This window comes from Eleutherodactylus coqui, chromosome 4 (assembly GCF_035609145.1).
Source record: "Eleutherodactylus coqui strain aEleCoq1 chromosome 4, aEleCoq1.hap1, whole genome shotgun sequence".
Taxonomy (NCBI): Eukaryota; Metazoa; Chordata; class Amphibia; order Anura; family Eleutherodactylidae; genus Eleutherodactylus; species Eleutherodactylus coqui.
The window spans coordinates 152,375,739-152,402,919 of NC_089840.1; the positions used below are offsets into that span (position 1 = coordinate 152,375,739).

The 27,181-nt window shown below is 44.0% G+C and overlaps 1 protein-coding gene across 1 annotated transcript in view; it reads left to right on the top strand.

The window, feature by feature from the left end:
- CACNA1S (calcium voltage-gated channel subunit alpha1 S) overlaps positions 1 to 27,181 on the top strand; it is a 1,022,072-nt gene that overhangs the window by 381,049 nt on the left and 613,842 nt on the right. Inside the window, exon 16 of the mRNA XM_066600322.1 lies at positions 10,009 to 10,102. Within this exon, the coding sequence (XP_066456419.1) occupies positions 10,009 to 10,102 (94 nt within the window). The remainder of the gene's footprint in view (positions 1 to 10,008; positions 10,103 to 27,181) is intronic.

The window sequence follows — 27,181 nt, forward strand, 5'->3', positions numbered from 1 at the left end:
AGATGAACCTTCACCTTTTTTTAACTTTTACGTGATCGCCATTATTCTTTGGATAACGGCGAACACGTGACCAGGAACCGCTCACCGCGACCCTCCGTGAAATCTCCAGGCTCTCGGCTAAGTTTTGTAGCCAGGAGCAGGGAGATTTTAAAAAACCACAGCTTTTGCGCATGCGCCTGCCACATTGGTGACGGGCGCGTGCGCAGAAGCTGGGTTGAGGTCCGCGGATAAATCCGCAGGCCTTAGGTACGTCATTTCATCCTCCCTCACGGATATGATCCGTGGGGGGAGATGAAACACAAGCTTTTTTTAACTTTTTAAAACTTTTTTTTTACTTTTTGCACTTTTTTTTTTTTTACCTTTTACCCCTTTTTTTTTTTTTTTTTTTTTTACTTTTTGCACTTTTTTTTTTACTTTACATGATCACTGTCATCCATTGGATGACAGTGATCATGTCCCTGGTGACATCCCTCTGCTCTTGGCTACACATGGCAGCCAGGAGCAGAGCAATTTTGAATTTCCCGGGGCTCGAGCCCCTCTGTGCACGCGCCCGATGTCAATCATCGGGCGCGCATGCGCAGACGGGGATTTCGGGTCCCGGGACATCGGGACATCGCAGAGGACCGGGGGTGAGTATCTTCACCTCCCCTCATGGATCCGATCCATGAGGGGAGGTGAAACTTTACTTTTGTTTTACTTTTTAAACTTTTTCGCGATCACCGCTATCGCAATGGATAGCGGTGATCGCGGGCCCGGGGACCGCTCGCAGTGGTCCCCGGTAACACCTCCTGGTTCCCGGCTACCTTCAGGAGCCGGGAGCCAGGAGATTTTAAATTTGCCGGGGACACCCGGGCTTTTGCGCGTGCGCGTGACGTCATCGTCAGGCGCGCATGCGCAGAAGGCCGCCGGCGGGTCCGGGAGGACCAGATCTCCGGGGGACACCGCCGACAAGCCGTGTGAGTATTTTCAGCTGCCGTGATGGATCCGATCCATCATAGCAGCTGAATTACTACTTTTTTTACACTGTTTTATTTACTTTTTTGCGATCGGCGCTATTCATTTTATAGCGCCGATCGCAATGCCGGGGGGGACTGCCCGCATCCTGGGATGACAGCTCCATGCTGTCGGCTACCTGCGGGCACCAACAGCATGGAGCTGTCACGTCCTCAGGCCAGTGGGCATCAATCCAAAGAGGATGCATAAAACTACGTCCTCTAGGATTTAGGCCCACTTTCTGAGGACGTAGTTTCCCGATGGGGCCGTCGTTAAGGGGTTAAATTCATTTTGCTACTAATGGTACTATTGGCTGTTCTGTCAGTTCTAACTGTACTAACCCCACCCCCTGCTCGACCCCCATTCCCATTATTTAGACCCAGGTCGCTAGCTACACTGACTACCCCCTTGTTTCTCTTTTTGCCCCCCCCAAGTCCCTAGTTTAAACACTCCTCCAGCTTTCTAGCCATCTTCTCCCCCAGCACAGCTGCACCCTCCCCATTAAGATGCAGCCCGGCCCTATGGTAGAGCTTGTAGCCGACAGCAAAGTCAGCCCAGTTCTCCAGGAACCCTAATCACTACTTCTTACACCATCTCCAGAGCCACTTGTTTACCTTCCTAAGATCCTGCTGCCTTTCTAGTGTGGCTTTAGGTGCAGGTAGTATTTCTGAGAAAACTACCCTGGAGGTCCTCGCCCTAAGCTTGGCCCCTAATTCCCTGAAATCATTTTTGAGGGCCCTCTATTGCCCTTTAATTTGTTCGTTGGTGACAACATTCACCATGACTGCTGGATCCTCACCAGCCCCTCCCAGTAATCTGTCAATCCGATCCGTGATATGTCAAACTCGAGTGTCAGGAAGACAACACACCGTTCGACAATCCCGGTCTTTATGGCAGACTGCCCTATCTGTCCCCCTTATAATTGAGTCCCCCCATAACTAGGACCTGTCTAGCCTGCCCTCCGCTCCCTGTCCCCTGGCGTTCAGAGGGCATGTCGTGCTGCTGCGGTGCCTGCTCTGTAATGGCATCGCCCTCATCTGCCAACTTTGCAAACTTGTTAGGTTGTGCCAGTTCAAGACTAGCCTCCCTGGTTCTCTTCCCTCTACCCCATCCTTCTATCTGTCACCCAGCTAGCTGCCTGCTCCCCTTGCTCTTCCGTACTATCATCCGGCCCCGCCTCTATCCCAGCAAGCGTCTGCTCAATGAGCAGCAAACTCCTTTCCATGATGTTAATGGATCGCAGTGTTGCCAGTCGCTCATTAAGATCCAGGATTTAGGCTTCTAAACGTGCGACGAGCATGCATCTTGCGCAACAGTATGAACCCTCGATTGGCTGATCAAAGACAGCGTACATTGCACAAGTAGCACACTGGATGACATTGTCAGGCATGGAGCTCATCCTAATGGGGATCTACAATTTACTTGTGGAAGTAGTGAAGTGAAGATAGACTTGCTCACACTCCAAACGCGCCTCCACCCGTGCGCAGCCGCTCACACTTTACTGCCCGTGCGCAACCGCTCACACTTCACCGCCCGTACGCAACCGCTGACACTTTTTTTTTTTAAATTAAATAACGCTCACACTCTCTCTCAATCACCTGCTTCACTTACACCTTACACACAGACACTTACACACTTACACTCTAATACCCTCTCACTTAGTCATAGACACACACTTAGACCCACAGGCACACACACACTAAGACACACACTTAGATTCACACACACACTAAGAAACACTAGATACACAGAAAATACTTATCGGCTCCTGTCGGCAGATCCTCCGCAGCTCCAGTGACATCACCTGTAGTCTCACCGTCAGGACCTCTCTCCCAGCGGCCCCGCTCTCTGTCCTCCTGCCGCTTCGGGACCCACTCGTCTGCTTCTGCCCACTGAGCCTTCAGTGGGCAGTCCTTCAGCCGCTCCCTCGGACTCCTGGCGGCCTCCTGGCATCGACTCCTGTGCCGCTGCGGTGTCCCCTTCATTCTCGCGCCTGTTTCTGGCATCTGACGTCACTTCTTGCTTCCACTGCCTCCTTCCAGTTGTCCGATCTCCTTCACCTCTGAACCTTCACCTCTGCAATGCACATATGTATGTATGTATATATATATATATATATATATATATATATATATGAACCTTTACCTCTGCAATGACACAAGGCTTGACTAATAAATTGCAGATTTATTCTAAAATATATATATATATATATATATATATATATATATACACACAAAGGAGATAGATAGATAGATATACATACAAAGGATATACAAAGAGGTTGCTGCACAGGAGTATAAGGATATACAGGCATACACAACAAGACAGTATTTTAAAATAAACAGGAAGAAAATAAAATAAAAATACCCAATTTGGGATAAACCTCCCAAGGTTTTGATTCCTGCAGAGTCACTAAAGTAAACGGGAACAGCATTAAATTAAAGTATATCTCTGAAGTCTAACCATCCGTCTTTCTGAACCCCTGGTTCTTAAAGGGGTTGTCCCGCGAAAGCAAGTGGGGTTATACACTTCTGTATGGCCATATTAATGCACTTTGTAATGTACATTGTGCATTAATTATGAGCCATACAGAAGTTATTCACTTACCTGTTCCGTTGCTAGCGTCCCCGTCTCCATGGTGCCGTCTAATTTCAGCGTCTAATCGCCCGATTAGACGCGCTTGCGCAGTCCGGTCTTCTCCCTTCCGAATGGGGCCGCTCGTGCCGGAGAGCTGCTCCTTGTAGCTCCGCCCCATCACGTGTGCCGATTCCAGCCAATCAGGAGGCTGGAATCGGCAATGGAGCGCACAGAGCCCACGGTGCACCATGGGAGAAGACCTGCGGTGCATCGTGGGTGAAGATCCCGGCGGCCATCTTACTAAGGTAAGTAAGAAGTCGCGGGAGCGCGGGGATTTTTTACCCCTGCATCGGGTTTGTCTCGCGCCGAACGGGGGGCTATTGAAAAAAAAACCCGTTTCGGCGCGGGACAACCCCTTTAAAGCTTTTCCGCAAACACACCTCCCCCCGCCCTCTCTGATATCTTTTAGAGAAGGGAGGGGGGTATGCGTCAGTAGAAAAACCATAATTTCCCATTTCGGCCATATCTCTTCAAGAGATCTTCCAATCGGGAACATATGCCTGTATAAAGGAAAAGTCCAGCAGCAACTATGTTGCAATTTTAACCCCACAAGGGAGATCACTTTATTGCTCTACAGAGTATACAAGTAACATTTCGAGTCTTTACCAAGCAGCTTGTTGCTGCTATACTCTGTAGAGGGGGGTTAAAATTGCACCATAGTTCCTGCTGGACTTCTCCTTTATAATAACAGTTTCTTGGGATCTGGGTTGGATCCCTCATCTGGCGTGCATCCTTTACTGCTCTACCATACTTTGGCTTATGTGGTGAGTGCTGCTGACACCATCCTTCTTTCAGGAATATATGCCAGGCATATTTCTGGTCATGATTTTATCTACACAGTGACACCAAGCATGACCCGAAAATAATACCCAGGTACACGGATATGCCATTTGGGGTGTTCTGGTGCCCACACTTCAATGTGTGTAGATGCATTTTAACTGTCTGGCCCGCCCGATTCCAAAAATATAATTCATGTTGGGCTAGGACCTTTGCACAATCAATAATCCTTACTACGATATTTCTTCTTGATGTGAATTTTGCAGCCAGGATGTCTATAAGAAATATCCAAGGTGTCAATCCTCACCAGCAGGGCGCAATTAGAATCCCCCTGTCACTAGCTAATTTTATTGCCATCCTGATCAAAGGACTTCCTTATGGCTCCAGGTACATTACAGGTCTGGCAGAGGGGAGGGAGGAAGGGGGGAATTAATATTGAGTACACTCAGCTTTCCCAGGGTCCTGAACGGCAAATTGATGTGGACAGTTGGGGGACACTTTTTACAGGGAAAATAAACCCACAATATTGCTCTTCATAATGGAGCTGCCAATGATTTGAATTGCATTTTTGAATCACCTATATTTTTTTAATTAGAAGGTGGGCCCTTAGAATTTTCCCACCTGACACTCCTAGTAGCTCTAAAAGCCCTTTTACACACAAGGATTATCACTCAAAATTTGCTCAAAAGCCATGTTTTGAGTGATAATCATTGCGTGTAAATGTGTCCATCTTTCACTTTTCTGCTGAATGATGATTTTATGTTCGGCATTAAATCCATGGTTCAGCAGAAGAGCTGACAGCTGGGACTTCATGCTGTGTTCTCCACGGGGAGCACTGATAACATTTTCTCAGCTGTCAGCCGTGCAGCAGAACAAAAGTAATGTATTCAGAGAACAGACCACACGCATTAATAAGCTGCAAATTGGCATTAGTACCAATTAGTAGTTTATGCAAAATGATCGCTCAAAAGCCATTTTTTAAAGCAATCATGTTTGTGTGTAATGGGCCTTAACTCTTTCCACTTGTCTAGACAAGTTAGTGTCATTGTGTGACTCACAGGCTCAGCTGGTTAACCATTTGTTGTGTCAGTTTGAACTTGACTGTACATTTGGTCCTCTTTGATGGGTGTGTCAGCTGTTGGTGTACACATGGGGGCAATTAGGGTTTTTAGTTCCCTCCTAGCCTGAGTTCTGTGATTGTCATTTGCAGTGCAGTCTCCTTCTGCTGTATAGTGAGGACATCTCTGGATCTGGTTTCCTTGATTCTCTCAGCATCTCTTCAGATAAGTTCAGAGATGTATTACTGATATTAATTCTTTTGGATTTTCGTTTATTCTTATGGTGGTTTTTCCTTTGTCATTTATCATGGTTAGTGAGTGGCACAGGCAGGAGGGTGGATGCGTCCCTATCAGGGCAGGTCATCCATTAGTAGGCAGGGGTTGTGACTAGAGATGAGCGAACGTACTCGTTAAGGTCGATTTCACAATCGAGCATCGCTATTTTCAAGTACCTGACTACTCGGGTGAAAAGATTCGGGGGCGCCGGGGGTGAGCGGGGGGCTGCAGAGGGGAGTGGGGGGAGAGAGAGCTCTGCCCTGTTCCCCAGTACTACCCCCCGCTCCACCACACCGCCCCCCGAATCTTTTCACCCGAGTAGTCAGGTACTCGAAAATAGCGATGCTCGATTGCGAAATCGTCCTTAACGAGTACGTTCGCTCATCTCTAGTTGTGACCCTCTAGGAAACATTTCCCTCCTTTTGTTTATTTTTTCCTTGTACTGCAGGGGCTTACTGGTAGTTTGGATGCTTACAAGATGAAAATAGTGAATTGCTTAGAATGATGTTGAGAAGGCCGAACTTTTAAATTCCTATTTTACATCTGTTTTCTCTCAGAAAGTAGATGTAGCATCAACTGATCTTCCCTGTGCTATTGGGAGAATAAAATAATGCAGTCTATCTATAAGCAAAGAGATGGTAATGGCACACTTAGCTAACTTAAGTGAATTCAAGTCTCAAGGTCCAGATAAATTACATCCTAGGATACTAAAGGAAGCAGCAGAGGTAATTGTTGAACCACTCGCCATAATCTTTGAAAATTCCTGAAGAACAGAAGACGTCCCAGAAGATTGGAAACGGGCAAATGTTGTCCCTATCTTCAAAAAAGGAAAGAAGGTGGATCCAGGAAACTACAGACCTGTGAGCCTGACTTCTATACTGGGAAAGAGGTTTGAACAAATTATTAAACAGCATGTATGTAAGTATATGGATAGAAATGGAGCAATTAACAAGAGCCAGCATTGTTTTTTGTAACAAACAAGTCATACCAGACAAATCTAATTTCCTTCTATGACAGAATCACCGACTCGGTTGATCAGGGAAATGTGGTAGATATAGTATATCTTGCCTTTAATGAAGCATTTGACAAAGTATCTCATACCATACTTTTTGAAAAAATGACCAAATATGGGATTGACAAGGCAACTGTTAGGTGGATTCACACTTGGCTGAGTGATCGTACTCAAAGAATGGTCATAAATGGCTGCAAGGCCCTGTCCTAGGCCCAGTGTTTACATTTTTTTTATAAATGATCTGGAGGAGGGAATTGATGGTAAACTGATCAAATTTTCCAACGACACAAAGCTAGAAGGGACAGCTAACACTAGGGAAAAGAGAGAGAGTATTCAAAAAGATGTAGAAAAGCTTGAACAGTGGATGGCGACTAACAGAATGGTATTTAACAAGAAGAAATGCAAAGTCCTACATCTGGGCAAGAAAAATGAAAAAAGCATATACAGCATGGGAGGAATTAGACTAGGCAGCAGCACATGTGAAAAAGACTTGGGTATACTAATAGATCATAGACTGAACATGAGTCAACAATATGATGAGAGAATAAGAGAAGCATAGAGTCTAGCTCACATGAGGTAATTATCCCCCTCTACTCTTCCTTTGTCAGACCTCATCTGATATACTGTGTCCAGTTCTGGGCAGCCCACTTTAAAAATTATGTAAATTATGTCCTATGAGAAATGGTTAAAGGATCTGGGAATGTTTAAATGCAAAAATGCTTGCAAAAAAGAAGGCGGAAAGGATACTTAAAGGGGTTGTCCCGCGCCGAAACGTTTTTTTTTCAATAGCCCCCCCGTTCGGCGCGAGACAAACCCGATGCAGGGGTTAAAAAAAAAAAACGGACAGTGCTTACCTGAAACCCCGCGCTCCGGTGACTTCTTACTTACCTTGTGAAGATGGCCGCCGGGATCTTCTCCCTCGGTGGACCGCAGGTCTTCTGTGCGGTCCATTGCCGATTCCAGCCTCCTGATTGGCTGGAATCGGCACGTGATGGGGCGGAGCTACGAGGAGCCGCTCTCCGGCACGAGCGGCCCCATTCAGAAAAGAAGAAGACCGGACTGCGCAAGCGCGTCTAATCGGGCGATTAGACGCTGAAAATTAGACGGCACCATGGAGACGAGGACGCTAGCAACGGAACAGGTAAGTGAATAACTTCTGTTTGGCTCATATTTAATGCACGATGTACATTACAAAGTGCATTAATATGGCCATACAGAAGTGTATAACCCCATTTGCTTTCGCGGGACAACCCCTTTAATAGCTGTCTACAAATATCTGAAGGGCTGTCACAGTGCAGAGGGATCAGCCCTATTTTCATTTGCACAAGGAAAGACTAAAAGCAATGGGATTAAACTGAAAGAGAAGAGATACTAATTAAATATTAGAAAAAACTTTCTGACAGTGAGGGTGATAAATGAGTGGAACAGGTTACCATGGGAGGTGGTGAGTTCTCTTTCAATGGAAGTCTTCAAACAAAGGCTGGACAAATATTTGTCTGGGATGTTTTAGTGAATCCTGCACTGAGTATGGGGGTTTGACCAGATGACCCTGGAGGTCCCTTCCAACTCTACCATTCTATGATTCTAGTGTGATGTGAACATTGCCAGAGAGAATATAATTTGGTTTGCAGTTATTGCACACTCAAAGCAGATGTGACACTCTTACTTACACACACAAAAAAAAAGATTCACCAAAAATATAACTAGGTCATAAAATATAACTTTTATTAATACAAAATATCTAAAAATATTAAAGGGGTTATCTGGGACATAGCTCTTTTCAAAAGGTTTGACCCAACAAAAGGGCCATGTGACCACTGCAGCCCACGTAACCCAGTGTCGGGAAGTAATCTCTTGCCTCCAGGAAGTGAAGTTCAGCAAGGAGCAGAGAAGCGGCAATGACAGGGGAGTGTGAAGGGTGAGTCTGTGTACTGTTATTTTACTGCTGCAGGCTAAAGAACATTTTGAACACAAGTACTTCCACAGAAAACCCCTTTAAAGTTAAAATGATGAGGACACAATCATGACTGCCAAACTAAAGTTAAAATTAAAAATACCATATTTTTTGCACTATAAGACACACCCGACAACAGGACGCACCCAGATTTTAGAGAACACAAGAGAAGAAAAAATATTTCAGGCTAACTGAAATTTTCTTGGTGGTTTAGAGAAGTAACTTTGATCTCATGGTCCAAATTCGGGGTCCCATACAGTAGAAGGAAGTCGTTTTAATGGGGTTCTTAAAGACAGGACACTTCAAAAGTTAGAATGGTGAATTATTATATATTTTACAAGAGATAAAGAAGAAAGAATTTTGGAGGAAGGGAAGGGCTGCTAATTATAACTTTGAAAAGTTGTGAAAAGCCATAAATAACATAGTGTTGCTCATCTTATTGGCCGGGTGATTAAAATCATCTCCATTTCACCAAAGCGGATCAGGTAAGTATGAACCAATTGTTGGCGAAAATTCTGGGAAAATGTAATTTCCCATAATGCCTAATGCCATAATAGTCCAAGAGTATGTCAGCTCTCACATGGATGTACTCAGACATGGCATTGACCCCTTTCATTTCTGGGTGTCTAAGCTGGATGAGTAGCCAGAACTCTCATGTTTACACTTGGAGCAAAATACTTGCCCTCAAGTTGCTATTGCTGGTGGAGGAAATGCTGCTGCTCTCTTCTGCCACATTTCCTCCTTCTTTTCCAAAAATGAAAATTTTGTAAAGCACAAGAAATAGTGACAATTCTACTGATATTCCTGGAGTATAAGATGCAGGAACTTTTAAGCAAGATTTGTTTTCTTGCTAAAAAGCGGTCAAAAATACAGCAATCACCAAACAATATGGGGCTCTCAATAGCAAACAATGCAACATACAGAAAGTCATGAAATGCAAAAATACTACAAATACAACTTATACAGGGAACATGACTAAGGTCTCATGTCCACGGGCACGTACAGTGGAATCCCGCAGCAGTTTCCACCTGTGCCCTCAGCAATAAAGCCAAAAATGACAGCATACTCACCTGTCCGGACGCTGCGAGTCTCCCCTCTGTCGCGGCCAGATCTTCTTTCTTTAGCACGGGGATGTGCTAGGCATGCTGGCAGAATGCCGCGCGCATTCGCCGTGCAGTGTTTTTTTTTTTTTAATCTCCTGTATGTTGAAACCCACTCCTCACACTGTCTGTACATTTTTATCACTTTGGACACAATATCTATTTTTCCTCGTAGTATTAATCAGCTGTCGTTCTTTTTAGAACACAACCAGATAAGTCAGAGGAAGAAAAGCTATTATTAGCGAAGAAATTAGAACAAAAAGCCAAGCTGGATGGAATACCAACAACAGCTAAGGTAAGGAAATAATTTTACAATTTAGCTCTCGACTAAAAAAACAGACTAGGCCTTGCTTACATGACATGCAATATACAGGGTTGCAACCACCGTCAGGTGGGATGAACATCTCACCTGAAAATGTAGCTACATAGTGTGGATCGCAATATGTAAGACTAGCCAGTCACTTAGAGTTAATCTGTCAGGAAGGGTATCATTTATGCATAAGGAGACACCTAGAAGGTAAGTGAGGAGACTTATAAGGCCATGCATGCTCCTCTGGTAAATATGCAAATTGGGGAGATGGAATATTGTCATAAGGCTTGTCTAAAAATTCTGACATTTACTTGCAGGAATGCTGCCTTCCATTAGCTGGCAATGCAGAGGAATTGTTCCATCTTCCATTTGCATTCAATCAGCATAGTAAGGAGAGCACACAGCAGACATCTAAGAATTTGTTCATACACTGTCATGGTACTGTAACACAATGGACACCAACAGAGATGGACAGACCCCAATAAATTATACCAGGGCTTTTGTGGTACACTTAGTAATATAGCATGTAAGGCTGAACAAAGATACATGTCCATTCAGTTCAGCCTATTAGCCCCCAATGTTGATCCACAGGAAGGCAAAAAACAGCAATGACGTAAAAAACAATTTTCCTCATTCTAGGGAAAAAAATTTGTTTCAAACTGCCAATCAAAATAATCCCCGAATTACTGACCCTTCAGAGTAATCAGTGATATAGCATGTAATATTGTAACACTCAGGAAAGACATTCAGACCTTCTCAAACTCTTTTATCAAATTCGCCATCACCACGTTCTTAAGCAGAGAGTTCCACAGTCTCACTGCTCTTAAGTATTAGAACGCCCCTTGTTACAGTCCTGGGTATAATAGATGATGCCAGAGCTCACTGCACTGACCCCTTATATATCTATACATAATTATTAGAGCACCCCCTGCTACAGTCCTTGGTATAATAGATGATGGGAGAGATCTCTGTATTGTCTTCTGATATGTCTATACATAGTTATAAGAGCACCTCCTTGTTACAGTCCTTGGTATAAATAGATCATGGGGGAGATCTCTGTACTGACACCTGATATATTATTCATAGTTATTAGAGCGCCCCCTTGTTACAGTCCTGGGTATAAATAGATGATGGGACAGATCTCAGTATTGTCCCACGTTATCAAAATAATCCCCAAATTACCGACCCTTCAGAGTAATCAGTGATATAACATTTAATATTGTAGCACTCAGAATAGACATCCAGACCCTGTCATAGTCTTTTATCAAAGTCGCCATTACCGCGTTCTCAGGCAGAGAGTTTCATAGTCTCACTGCTCTTACAGTAAAGAACCCCCTTCAATGTCGTGTGGAACCCTTCTTTCCTCTAGATGTAAAGAGCCCCCTTTGCTACAGTCCTGGGTATAATAGATGATGGGAGATATCTCTGTACTGACCCTTTATATATCTATAAATAGTTATTAGAGCATCCCCTTGAAACAGTCCTGTGTATAGTAGATGATAAGAGAGATCGCCGTACTGTCCCCTGATATATCTATACATAGTTATTAGAGCACCCTCTTGTTACAGTTCTGCGTATAAATAGATGATGGGAGAGATCTCTGTATTGTCCCCCATTACATATATCCATATGCATTAGAGTGTCCTTTGTTACAGTCCTAGGTATAATAGATGATGCCAGAGATCTCCGTACTGTCCCCTGATATATCTATACGTAGTTATTAGAGCGCCCCCTTGTTACAGTCCTAGGTATAATGGATGACGGGAGAGATCTCTGTATTGAACCCTGATATATTATTCATAGTTATTAGAGGGCCCCCTTGTTACAGTTCTAGCTACAAAAGGATGATTAGACAGATCTCTGTATTGTTCCTTGATACATCTATTAATAGTTATTAAAGTGCCCCCTTGTTACAGTCCTGGGTATAATAGATGATGTACTGTCCCCCGACATATTTATACATAGTTATTAGAGAGCCACCTTGTTACGTGCCTGGGTATAAATAGATGATGTAAGAGATCTTTGTACTGACCCCTGATATATCATGCATAGTTATTAGAGTGCCCCCTTGTTACAGTCTTGGATGTATATAAATGATGGGCGATCTCTGTACTGTCAGCTGATATATTTATACATAGTTATTGGAGTACCCCCTTTTTACGGTTCTGAGTATAATAGATGTTCGGAGAGATCTTTGTATTGTCTCCTGATATATCTATACTTAGTTATTAGGGCTTCCTCTTGTTACAGTCCTGAATATAAATAGACTAGCTTACCCATCGCGCGTTGCTGCGAAGACATACATACATACATACATTCATTTTTATATATCTAGATAACAACCAATCACAGTGCAGCTTTCAAGTTACCTCAGCAGTATAATATATAGCAACCAATCACAGCACAACTTTCATTTTACCTCAGGATTCTCAATATCCAGGAATTGTCTTGCGAAACGTTCGGCGGATGCATCATTTTGTAGTTGAACACGCTTGCTCGTAATGCCTTTTGCTTTTGTGCTTGAGATGGAAATCAAACGATCATTGTCTGGGGGGCATAACTGTCGACGATGCTCGCATGCGCGCCACCTATCGTAGGATAGATGTACTATGCCAGTAATATTCGGAGGAGTGTACTCAACAACTTCCCAAAGTTTCATGGCGATTATATGAATGGTGTAGTAATGCATAAAGAACAGACAGACGGACAGTCATTCATTTATATATATATATAGACATCAGGAAGTGAGAGAATTAGATTCCATATGTAAAATGTGGACGCTAATTCTTTTGCGCTTGGAATTGAATAATTGAGTTGGGACCCATTAACTTTTCCTATTTATGTCATAATCAATGCTCGTGCCAAATTTCAAGTTTCTATGATTTTGGGAAGCGAGAAAATTAGATTCTGTACGTAAAATTTGGACGCTAATTCTTTTGCGCTTAGAATTGAATAATCGAGATGGGACCCACTAGCTTTTCTTATTTATGACATAATCAATGCTCGTGCCAAATTTCACGTTTCTATGACACCGGAAAGTGAGAAAATTACATTCCATACGTAAAATTTGGACGCTAATTCTTTTGTGCATAGAATTGAATAATCAAGTTGGGACCTATTAACTTTTCCTATTTATGACATAATCAATGCTCGCGCCAAATTTCACGTTTCTATGACACCGGAAAGTGAGAAAATTACATTCCGTACGTAAAATTTGGACGCTAATTCTTTTGCGCTTAGAATTGAATAATCGAGTTGGGACTCATTCGCTTTTCCTGTTTATGACATAATCAATGCTCGTGCCAAATTTCATGTTTCTACGCTATCGGAAAGTGAGAGAATTAGTGGCAATGATGGAAATCGAACGCTCTACGTGGGGGGGCATAACTGTCGGCGACGCTCGCACGCGCGCCATCTATCATAGGATAGTTGTACTATGCCTATATTTTTCCCAGGAGTGTACTCAACAACTTTCCAAAGTTTCATGGCGATCGGATGAACGGTGCAGTAGTGCATAAAGGACAAACAGACAGACACGCAGACAGACACACAGACAGACACGCATACATTCGATTTTATATATATAGACTAGCGTACCCGTCGCGCGTTGCTGCGAAGACAGACATACATACATACTTCGTTTTTATATATCTAGATGACGGCAGCAGCGACCACTGAGGTTTTGTAGGCCGCTGCTTCCCCCTTGCAGGCTGAATAAAATAGCCGTTGTGTGGAACATCCAATTTATCCGGCTGCTGTGGCTTCTTGGGAAGATAGCCTAGTACATGTTTGCCCACTTCCAACTCCAATGGAGACTGACTGTAAATGGCTGGCGTGCTCTAGTATTTATGGTTTCAAGCTGTACGTGTCATTGCATACAGTCTATCTATCTATCTTTCTTTCTTTCTATCTATCTATCTATCTATCTATCTATCTATCTATCTATCTATCTATCTGGGTTATTGCATACAGTCTATCTATCTATCTATCTATCTATCTATGACATCAGGAAATGAGAGAATTAGATTTTGTAGGCCGCTGCTTCCCCCTTGCGGGCTGAATAAAATAGCCGTTGGGTGGAACATACAATTTATCCGGCTGCTGTGGCTTCTTAGGAAGATATCCTAGTACTTGTTTACCTACTTCCAACTCCAATGGTAATTGGCTGGCGTGCTCTAGTGGTTCCAAGCTGTACGTGTCATAATAGAGCCTTAATGACATCACAATGCAGCTTTATAGAACATGTTGGGGCATGTTCAAGGGCGTCCGATGTTGATGACATCAGTGATGACATCACAATAGCAGGTGGCTTACTTATTCGATCTACGTGGGGGGGGTGGTAACTTTCGACGACGCTCGCGCGCGCGCCATTTATCGTAGGATAGTTGTACTATGCCTATAATCTTCCCAGGAGTGTACTCAACAACTTCCCAAAGTTTCATGGCGATCGGATGAATGGTGTAGTAGCGCATAAAGGACAAACAGACAGACACGCAGACAGACAGACAGACACGCACGCACGCAGACAGACATACATTCAATTTTATATATATAGACTAGCGTACCCGTCGCGCGTTGCTGCGAAGACAGACATACATTCGTTGCTGCGAAGACAGACAGACATAGCTATCCAATCCAGTTATTTACACTTTGCTTGTCTGCCTGCGTGCCGTGGATTATTCTAGGGGTTTTCCCCACCCGTCGCGCGTTGCTGCGAAGACAGACATACATACATTCGTTGCTGCGAAGACAGACAGACATAGCTATCCAATCCAGTTATTTACACTTTGCTTGTCTGCCTGCGTGCCGTGGATTATTCTAGGGGTTTTCCCCAGCTCGCAACATTGTATCCAATAAGCGAGTTCTCCACTAAACATTGTTCTCCATGAAAGAACTGAGCGTACCTTTTTTAAAAATGACGGCAGCAGCGACCATTGAGATTTTGTAGGCCGCTGCTTCCCCCCTGCAGGCTGAATAAAATAGCCGTTGTGTGGAACATCCAATTTATCCGGCTGCTGTGGCTTCTTGGGAAGATAGCCTAGTACATGTTTGCCCACTTCCAACTCCAATGGAGACTGACTGTAAATGGCTGGCGTGCTCTAGTATTTATGGTTCCAAGCTGTACGTGTCATTGCATACAGTCTATCTATCTATCTATCTATCTATCTATCTATCTATCTATCTGGGTTATTGCATACAGTCTATCTATCTATCTATCTATCTATGACATCAGGAAATGAGAGAATTAGATTCCGTACGTAAAATTTGAACGCTAATTCTTTGGCGCTTTGAATTGAATAATCAAGTTGGGACCCATTAGCTTTTCCCATTTATGACATAATCAATGCTCATGCCAAATTTCAAGTTTCTATGACGTTGGGTGGAACATACAATTTATCCGGCTGCTGTGGCTTCTTAGGAAGATATCCTAGTACTTGTTTACCCACTTCCAACTCCAATGGTAATTGGCTGGCGTGCTCTAGTATTTATGCGTACCCGTCGCGCGTTGCTGCAAAGACAGACATACATACATACATTCGTATTATATATATAGACTAGCGTACCCGTCGCGCGTTGCTGCGAAGACAGACATACATACATACATTCGTTTTTATATATCTAGATGACGGCAGCAGCGACCACTGAGGTTTTGTAGGCCGCTGCTTCCCCCTTGCAGGCTGAATAAAATAGCCGTTGTGTGGAACATCCAATTTATCCGGCTGCTGTGGCTTCTTGGGAAGATAGCCTAGTACATGTTTGCCCACTTCCAACTGCAATGGAGACTGACTGTAAATGGCTGGCGTGCTCTAGTATTTATGGTTTCAAGCTGTACGTGTCATTGCATATAGTCTATCTATCTATCTATCTATCTATCTATCTATCTATCTATCTATCTATCTATCTATCAGGGTTATTGCATACAGTCTATCTATCTATCTATCTATGACATCAGGAAATGAGAGAATTAGATTCCGTACGTAAAATTTGAACGCTAATTCTTTGGCGCTTTGAATTGAATAATCGAGTTGGAACCCATTAACTTTTCCTATTTATGACATAATCAATGCTCGTGCCAAATTTTAAGTTTCTATGACATTGGGAAGTGAGAGAATTAAGTTGGGATGAGACATAAGGCCTTGCCCATAAGCATTCCCCAACCTCCAAGAACTGAACCTACCTACCTGAATGAGATTTTGTAGGCCGCTGCTTCCCCCTTGCGGGCTGAATAAAATAGCCGTTGGGTGGAACATACAATTTATCCGGCTGCTGTGGCTTCTTAGGAAGATATCCTAGTACTTGTTTACCCACTTCCAACTCCAATGGTAATTGGCTGGCGTGCTCTAGTGGTTCCAAGCTGTACGTGTCATAATACAGCCTTAATGACATCACAATGCAGCTTTATAGAACATGTTGGGGCATGTTCAAGGGCGTCCGATGTTGATGACATCAGTGATGACATCACAATAGCAGGTGGCTTACTTATTCGATCTACGTGGGGGGGGGGGTAACTTTCGACGACGCTCGCGCGCCATTTATCGTAGGATATTTGTACTATGCCTATAATCTTCCCAGGAGTGTACTTAACAACTTCCCAAAGTTTCATGGCGATCGGATGAATGGTGTAGTAGCGCATAAAGGACAAACAGACACGCACGCACGCAGACACGCACGCACGCAGACAGACATACATTCAATTTTATATATATAGATGACGGCAGCAGCGACCACTGAGGTTTTGTAGGCCGCTGCTTCCCCCTTGCAGGCTGAATAAAATAGCCGTTGTGTGGAACATCCAATTTATCCGGCTGCTGTGGCTTCTTGGGAAGATAGCCTAGTACATGTTTGCCCACTTCCAACTCCAATGGAGACTGACTGTAAATGGCTGGCGTGCTCTAGTATTTATGGTTTCAAGCTGTACGTGTCATTGCATACAGTCTATCTATCTATCTATCTATCTATCTATCTATCTATCTATCTATCAGGGTTATTGCATACAGTCTATCTATCTATGACATCAGGAAATGAGGGAATTAGATTCCGTACGTAAAATTTGAACGCTAATTCTTTGGCGCTTTGAATTGAATAATCGAGTTGGGATCTATCTATCAGGGTTATTGCATACAGTCTATCTATCTATCTATCTATCTATCTATCTATCTATCTATCTATCTATCTATCTATGACATCAGGAAATGAGGGAATTAGATTTTGTAGGCCGCTGCTTCCCCCTTGCGGGCTGAATAAAATAGCCATTGGGTGGAACATACAATTTATCCGGCTGCTGTGGCTTCTTAGGAAGATATCCTAGTACTTGTTTACCCACTTCCAACTCCAATGGTAATTGGCTGGCGTGCTCTAGTATTTATGCGTACCCGTCGCGCGTTGCTGCAAAGACAGACATACATACATACTTCGTATTATATATATAGATGACGGCAGCAGCGACCACTGAGGTTTTGTAGGCCGCTGCTTCCCCCTTGCAGGCTGAATAAAATAGCCGTTGTGTGGAACATCCAATTTATCCGGCTGCTGTGGCTTCTTGGGAAGATAGCCTAGTACATGTTTGCCCACTTCCAACTCCAATGGAGACTGACTGTAAATGGCTGGCGTGCTCTAGTATTTATGGTTTCAAGCTGTACGTGTCATTGCATACAGTCTATCTATCTATCTATCTATCTATCTATCTATCTATCTATCTATCAGGGTTATTGCATACAGTCTATCTATCTATGACATCAGGAAATGAGAGAATTAGATTCCGTACGTAAAATTTGAACGCTAATTCTTTGGCGCTTTGAATTGAATAATCGAGTTGGGATCTATCTATCTATCTATCAGGGTTATTGCATACAGTCTATCTATCTATCTATCTATCTATCTATCTATCTATCTATGACATCAGGAAATGAGGGAATTAGATTTTGTAGGCCGCTGCTTCCCCCTTGCGGGCTGAATAAAATAGCCATTGGGTGGAACATACAATTTATCCGGCTGCTGTGGCTTCTTAGGAAGATATCCTAGTACTTGTTTACCCACTTCCAACTCCAATGGTAATTGGCTGGCGTGCTCTAGTATTTATGCGTACCCGTCGCGCGTTGCTGCAAAGACAGACATACATACATACATTCGTATTATATATATAGACTAGCATACCCGTCGCGCGTTGCTGCGAAGACAGACATACATTCGTTGCTGCGAAGACAGACAGACATAGCTATCCAATCCAGTTATTTACACTTTTCTTGTCTGCCTGCGTGCCGTGGATTATTCTAGGGGTTTTCCCCACCCGTCGCGCGTTGCTGCGAAGACAGACATACATACATTCGTTGCTGCGAAGACAGAAAGACATAGCTATCCAATCCAGTTATTTACACTTTGCTTGTCTGGCTGCGTGCCGTGGATTATTCTAGGGGTTTTCCCCAGCTCGCAACATTGTATCCAATAAGCGAGTTCTCCACTAAACATTGTTCTCCATGAAAGAACTGAGCGTACCTTTTTTAAAAATGACGGCAGCAGCGACCATTGAGATTTTGTAGGCCGCTGCTTCCCCCCTGCAGGCTGAATAAAATAGCCGTTGTGTGGAACATCCAATTTATCCGGCTGCTGTGGCTTCTTGGGAAGATAGCCTAGTACATGTTTGCCCACTTCCAACTCCAATGGAGACTGACTGTAAATGGCTGGCGTGCTCTAGTATTTATGGTTCCAAGCTGTACGTGTCATTGCATACAGTCTATCTATCTATCTATCTATCTATCTATCTGGGTTATTGCATACAGTCTATCTATCTATCTATCTATCTATGACATCAGGAAATGAGAGAATTAGATTCCGTACGTAAAATTTGAACGCTAATTCTTTGGCGCTTTGAATTGAATAATCAAGTTGGGACCCATTAGCTTTTCCCATTTATGACATAATCAATGCTCATGCCAAATTTCAAGTTTCTATGACGTTGGGTGGAACATACAATTTATCCGGCTGCTGTGGCTTCTTAGGAAGATATCCTAGTACTTGTTTACCCACTTCCAACTCCAATGGTAATTGGCTGGCGTGCTCTAGTATTTATGCGTACCCGTCGCGCGTTGCTGCAAAGACAGACATACATACATACATTCGTATTATATATATAGATGACGGCAGCAGCGACCACTGAGGTTTTGTAGGCCGCTGCTTCCCCCTTGCAGGCTGAATAAAATAGCCGTTGTGTGGAACATCCAATTTATCCGGCTGCTGTGGCTTCTTGGGAAGATAGCCTAGTACATGTTTGCCCACTTCCAACTCCAATGGAGACTGACTGTAAATGGCTGGCGTGCTCTAGTATTTATGGTTTCAAGCTGTACGTGTCATTGCATACAGTCTATCTATCTATCTATCTATCTATCTATCTGGGTTATTGCATACAGTCTATCTATCTATCTATCTATCTATGACATCAGGAAATGAGAGAATTAGATTCCGTACGTAAAATTTGAACGCTAATTCTTTGGCGCTTTGAATTGAATAATCAAGTTGGGACCCATTAGCTTTTCCCATTTATGACATAATCAATGCTCATGCCAAATTTCAAGTTTCTATGACGTTGGGTGGAACATACAATTTATCCGGCTGCTGTGGCTTCTTAGGAAGATATCCTAGTACTTGTTTACCCACTTCCAACTCCAATGGTAATTGGCTGGCGTGCTCTAGTATTTATGCGTACCCGTCGCGCGTTACTGCAAAGACAGACATACATACATACATTCGTATTATATATATAGACTAGCGTACCCGTCGCGCGTTGCTGCGAAGACAGACATACATTCGTTGCTGCGAAGACAGACAGACATAGCTATCCAATCCAGTTATTTACACTTTGCTTGTCTGCCTGCGTGCCGTGGATTATTCTAGGGGTTTTCCCCACCCGTCGCGCGTTGCTGCGAAGACAGACATACATACATTCGTTGCTGCGAAGACAGACAGACATAGCTATCCAATCCAGTTATTTACACTTTGCTTGTCTGCCTGCGTGCCGTGGATTATTCTAGGGGTTTTCCCCAGCTCGCAACATTGTATCCAATAAGCGAGTTCTCCACTAAACATTGTTCTCCATGAAAGAACTGAGCGTACCTTTTTTAAAAATGACGGCAGCAGCGACCATTGAGATTTTGTAGGCCGCTGCTTCCCCCCTGCAGGCTGAATAAAATAGCCGTTGTGTGGAACATCCAATTTATCCGGCTGCTGTGGCTTCTTGGGAAGATAGCCTAGTACATGTTTGCCCACTTCCAACTCCAATGGAGACTGACTGTAAATGGCTGGCGTGCTCTAGTATTTATGGTTCCAAGCTGTACGTGTCATTGCATACAGTCTATCTATCTATCTATCTATCTATCTATCTATCTATCTATCTATCTATCTATCTATCTATCTATCTATCTGGGTTATTGCATACAGTCTATCTATCTATCTATCTATCTATCTATGAAATCAGGAAATGAGAGAATTAGATTCCGTACGTAAAATTTGAACGCTAATTCTTTGGCGCTTTGAATTGAATAATCAAGTTGGGACCCATTAGCTTTTCCCATTTATGACATAATCAATGCTCATGCCAAATTTCAAGTTTCTATGACGTTGGGTGGAACATACAATTTATCCGGCTGCTGTGGCTTCTTAGGAAGATATCCTAGTACTTGTTTACCCACTTCCAACTCCAATGGTAATTGGCTGGCGTGCTCTAGTATTTATGCGTACCCGTCGCGCGTTGCTGCAAAGACAGACATACATACATACATTCGTATTATATATATAGACTAGCGTACCCGTCGCGCGTTGCTGCGAAGACAGACATACATACATTCGTTGCTGCGAAGACAGACAGACATAGCTATCAAATCCAGTTATTTACACTTTGCTTGTCTGCCTGCGTGCCGTGGAATATTCTAGGGGTTTTCCCCAGCTCGCAACATTGTATCCAATAAGCGAGTTCTCCACTAAACATTGTTCTCCATGAAAGAACTGAGCATACCTTTTTTAAAAATGACGACAGCAGCGACCAATGAGATTTTGTAGGCCGCTGCTTCCCCCTTGCAGGCTGAATAAAATAGCCGTTGTGTGGAACATCCAATTTATCTGGCTGCTGTGGCTTCTTGGGAAGATAGCCTAGTACATGTTTGCCCACTTCCAACTCCAATGGAGACTGACTGTAAATGGCTGGCGTGCTCTAGTATTTATGGTTCCAAGCTGTACGTGTCATTGCATACAGTCTATCTATCTATCTATCTATCTATCTATCTATCTATCTATCTATCTATCTATCTATCTATCTATCTATCTATCATCAGGAAATGAGAGAATTAGATTCCGTACGTAAAATTTGGACACTAATTCTTTGGCGCTTTGAATTGAATAATCGAGTTGGGACCCATTAGCTTTTCCCATTTATGACATAATCAATGCTCGTGCCAAATTTCAAGTTTCTATGACATTGGGAAGTGAGAGAATTAAATTCCGTACATAAAATTTGGACGCTAATTCTTTTGCGCTTAGAATTGAATAATCGAGTTGGGATGAGACATAAGGCCTTGCCCATAAGCATTCCCCAACCTCCAAGAACTGAACCTACCTACCTGAATGAGATTTTGTAGGCCGCTGCTTCCTCCTTGCGGGCTGAATAAAATAGCCGTTGGGTGGAACATACAATTTATCTGGCTGCTGTGGCTTCTTAGGAAGATATCCTAGTACTTGTTTACCCACTTCCAACTCCAATGGTAATTGGCTGGCGTGCTCTAGTGGTTCCAAGCTGTACGTGTCATAATAGAGCCTTAATGACATCACAATGCAGCTTTATAGAACATGTTGGGGCATGTTCAAGGGCGTCCGATGTTGATGACATCAGTGATGACATCACAATAGCAGGTGGCTTACTTATTCGATCTACGTGGGGGGGTGGTAACTTTCGACGACGCTCGCGCGCGCGCCATTTATCGTAGGATATTTGTACTATGCCTATAATCTTCCCAGGAGTGTACTTAACAACTTCCCAAAGTTTCATGGCGATCGGATGAATGGTGTAGTAGCGCGTTGCTGCGAAGACAGACATACATACTTCGTTTTTATATATCTAGATGACGGCAGCAGCGACCACTGAGGTTTTGTAGGCTGCTGCTTCCCCCTTCCAGGCTGAATAAAATAGCCGTTGTGTGAGAATCGCTGGGGGGGGAGACATTCTTACTGCTGGGAGAATTGCTGGGGGGGGGGGGGAGACATTCTTACTGCTGGGAGAATTGCTGGGGGGGGGATGGGAGACATTCTGACTGCTGGGATAATCGCTGGGGGGGATGGGAGACATTCTGACTGCTGGGAGAATCGCTGGGGGGCTGCTTCCCCCTTCCAGGCTGAATAAAATAGCCGTTGTGTGAGAATCGCTGGGGGGGGAGACATTCTTACTGCTGGGAGAATTGCTGGGGGGGGGGGGGAGGCATTCTTACTGCTGGGAGAATTGCTGGGGGGGAGGATGGGAGACATTCTGACTGCTGGGATAATCGCTGGGGGGGATGGGAGACATTCTGACTGCTGGGAGAATCGCTGGGGGGCTGCTTCCCCCTTCCAGGCTGAATAAAATAGCCGTTGTGTGAGAATCGCTGGGGGGGGGGAGACATTCTTACTGCTGGGAGAATTGCTGGGGGGGGATGGGAGACATTCTGACTGCTGGGATAATCGCTGGGGGGGATGGGAGACATTCTGACTGCTGGGAGAATCGCTGGGGGGGGGGGTGGGAGACATTCTGACTGCTGGGAGAATCGCTGGGGGGGGGATGGGAGACATTCTGACTGCTGGGAGAATCGCTGGGGGGGGGATGGGAGACATTCTGACTGCTGGGAGAATCGCTGGGGGGGATCGGAGACATTCTGACTGCTGGGAGAATCGCTGGCGGGGGAGCGGAGGCATGACTGCTGGGAGAATCGTTGGGGGGAGGGGGGCATGGTGACTGCCAAGAAAATCTCTGTGGGGGAAGGGGGGCATGATGACTGCCAGGAGAACCGCTGGGGGGGAGCCATTATGACTGCTGGGGGAACCACTTGGGGGGAGGGGGGCATTATTATTGCTGGCGGACAGCTGGGGGTGGCATTGTGACTGCTGGTGGACCACTGGGGGGGGGGGGGGTATTATGACTGCTGGGGGAACCGCTGGGGGGGGGGGAGCGGGCATTATTACTGCTGGGGGACCGCTGGGGTATGTCACTCTTATTACTAATGGGGGGAGTGTCACTATTATTACTGCTGTGGGATGTCACTATTATCGCTGGGGTGAAGGTGTCACTATTACCGCTGGGGTATGTGTACATGTGGCAGAAATGGGCAGGTCTCTTTCAGAATAGACCGGGTGCAGATTTTGACTGCTTTTTAGATGCGGAAATGCTGCAGAATTTTCCACAGAAATCTCCGCTGAGGACATTCTGCAGTATTTCCGCGTCCAAAAAGCAGTCAGAATCTGCACCCGGTCTATTCTGAAACAGCCTTGTCCTTTTTAGAACGACGGGGGTAAAATCATACGTTGTGATAAGCCCTGCCCCCTGACGTGTTGGCACTTTGCGATACATAAGTGGGTTTTGGGTTGTAGTTTGGGCACTCGGTCCCTAAAAGGTTCGCCATCACTGGCCGAGTACATGTTTGCCCACTTCCAACTCCAATGGAGACTGACTGTAAATGGCTGGCGTGCTGTAGTATTTATGGTTTCAAGCTGTACGTGTCATTGCATACAGTCTATCTATCTATCTATCTATCTATCTATCTATCTATCTGGGTTAGTGCATACAGTCTATCTATCTATCTATCTATCTATCTATCTATCTATGACATCAGGAAATGAGAGAATTAGATTTTGTAGGCCGCTGCTTCCCCCTTGCGGGCTGAATAAAATAGCCGTTGGGTGGAACATACAATTTATCCGGCTGCTGTGGCTTCTTAGGAAGATATCCTAGTACTTGTTTACCCACTTCCAACTCCAATGGTAATTGGCTGGCGTGCTCTAGTGGTTCCAAGCTGTACGTGTCATAATAGAGCCTTAATGACATCACAATGCAGCTTTATAGAACATGTTGGGGCATGTTCAAGGGTGTCCGATGTTGATGACATCAGTGATGACATCACAATAGCAGGTGGCTTACTTATTCGATCTACGTGGGGGGGGCGTAACTTTCGACGACGCTCGCGCGCCATTTATCGTAGGATATTTGTACTATGCCTATAATCTTCCCAGGAGTGTACTTAACAACTTCCCAAAGTTTCATGGCGATCGGATGAATGGTGTAGTAGCGCATAAAGGACAAACAGACACGCACGCACGCAGACACGCACGCACGCAGACAGACATACATTCAATTTTATATATATAGACTAGCGTACCCGTCGCGCGTTGCTGCGAAGACAGACATACATACATACATTCGTTTTTATATATCTAGATGACGGCAGCAGCGACCACTGAGGTTTTGTAGGCCGCTGCTTCCCCCTTGCAGGCTGAATAAAATAGCCGTTGTGTGGAACATCCAATTTATCCGGCTGCTGTGGCTTCTTGGGAAGATAGCCTAGTACATGTTTGCCCACTTCCAACTCCAATGGAGACTGACTGTAAATGGCTGGCGTGCTCTAGTATTTATGGTTTCAAGCTGTACGTGTCATTGCATACAGTCTATCTATCTATCTATCTATCTATCTATCTATCTATCTATCTATCTATCTATCTATCAGGGTTATTGCATACAGTCTATCTATCTATCTATCTATGACATCAGGAAATGAGAGAATTAGATTCCGTACGTAAAATTTGAACGCTAATTCTTTGGCGCTTTGAATTGAATAATCGAGTTGGGACCCATTAACTTTTCCTATTTATGACATAATCAATGCTCGTGCCAAATTTTAAGTTTCTATGACATTGGGAAGTGAGAGAATTAAGTTGGGATGAGACATAAGGCCTTGCCCATAAGCATTCCCCAACCTCCAAGAACTGAACCTACCTACCTGAATGAGATTTTGTAGGCCGCTGCTTCCCCCTTGCGGGCTGAATAAAATAGCCGTTGGGTGGAACATACAATTTATCCGGCTGCTGTGGCTTCTTAGGAAGATATCCTAGTACTTGTTTACCCACTTCCAACTCCAATGGTAATTGGCTGGCGTGCTCTAGTGGTTCCAAGCTGTACGTGTCATAATACAGCCTTAATGACATCACAATGCAGCTTTATAGAACATGTTGGGGCATGTTCAAGGGCGTCCGATGTTGATGACATCAGTGATGACATCACAATAGCAGGTGGCTTACTTATTCGATCTACGTGGGGGGGGGGCGTAACTTTCGACGACGCTCGCGCGCCATTTATCGTAGGATATTTGTACTATGCCTATAATCTTCCCAGGAGTGTACTTAACAACTTCCCAAAGTTTCATGGCGATCGGATGAATGGTGTAGTAGCGCATAAAGGACAAACAGACACGCACGCACGCAGACACGCACGCACGCAGACAGACATACATTCAATTTTATATATATAGACTAGCGTACCCGTCGCGCGTTGCTGCGAAGACATACATACATACATTCGTTTTTATATATCTAGCCGTTGTGTGGAACATCCAATTTATCCGGCTGCTGTGGCTTCTTGGGAAGATAGCCTAGTACATGTTTGCCCACTTCCAACTCCAATGGAGACTGACTGTAAATGGCTGGCGTGCTCTAGTATTTATGGTTCCAAGCTGTACGTGTCATTGCATACAGTCTATCTATCTATCTATCTATCTATCTATCTATCTATCTATCTATCTATCTATCTATCAGGGTTATTGCATACAGTCTATCTATCTATCTATCAGGGTTATTGCATACAGTCTATCTATCTATCTATCTGTCTGGGTTATTGCATACAGTCTATCTATCTATCTATCAGGGTTATTGCATACAGTCTATCTATCTATCTATCTATCTATCTATCTATCTATCTATCTATCTATCTATCAGGGTTATTGCATACAGTCTATCTATCTATCTATCTATCTATCTATCTATCTATCTATCTATCAGGGTTATTGCATACAGTCTATCTATCTATCTATCTATCTATCTATCAGGGTTATTGCATACAGTCTATCTATCTATCTATCTATTTATCTATCTATCTATCTATCTATGACATCAGGAAATGAGAGAATTAAATTCCGTACATAAAATTTGGATGCTAATTCTTTTGCGCTTAGAATTGAATAATCGAGTTGGGATGAGACATAAGGCCTTGCCCATAAGCATTCCCCAACCTCCAAGAACTGAACCTACCTACCTGAATGAGATTTTGTAGGCCGCTGCTTCCCCCTTGCGGGCTGAATAAAATAGCCATTGGGTGGAACATCCAATTTATCCAGCTACTGTGGCTTCTTAGGAAGATATCCTAGTACTTGTTTACCCACTTCCAACTCCAATGGTAATTGGCTGGCGTGCTCTAGTGGTTCCAAGCTGTACGTGTCATAATAGCGTACCCGTCGCGCGTTGCTGCGAAGACTCTCCAAATCTAGCCCACACACTTGCAGCGATTGTCCTTGTGCTCTGTTGATGGTCATTGCAAAAGCGAGTCGCACCGGAAACGGTAAACGTTTGAATTCAAATGGCATATCTGTTGGGATGATTGGAATCCGTGGCAACAGAACATCTTCCCCTTGAATTTCCCATTCAGAATTGTAGCTTCGGTGACATTGTTCATCATCTTTTTCACTGAAAGTCTTGTACCGTTGCAAAGTCTGGTGGATGGATGTTTCGGAGAAGAATGATAGGCACGCCTATTTTCAATGTTAAAATATGCGGTGGCATACCTGGAAAATCGAGTGAATTCAAGAATTCCATTGGGTAATTGACAGCTTCATCTTGATTCATCACAGTATCGATGGACTTATATGTTGTCGCTTCGCCTGGTATTCCGTTTTGAATGCTGAAATTGATGGCATTGACATGGTTGTTGGTAGCTGCTAATATAGCACATGCGCTGAGCCACTGATGATTTTGGTAATTCCGCGCAATATTTGGGAACACCTTTTGGATCAA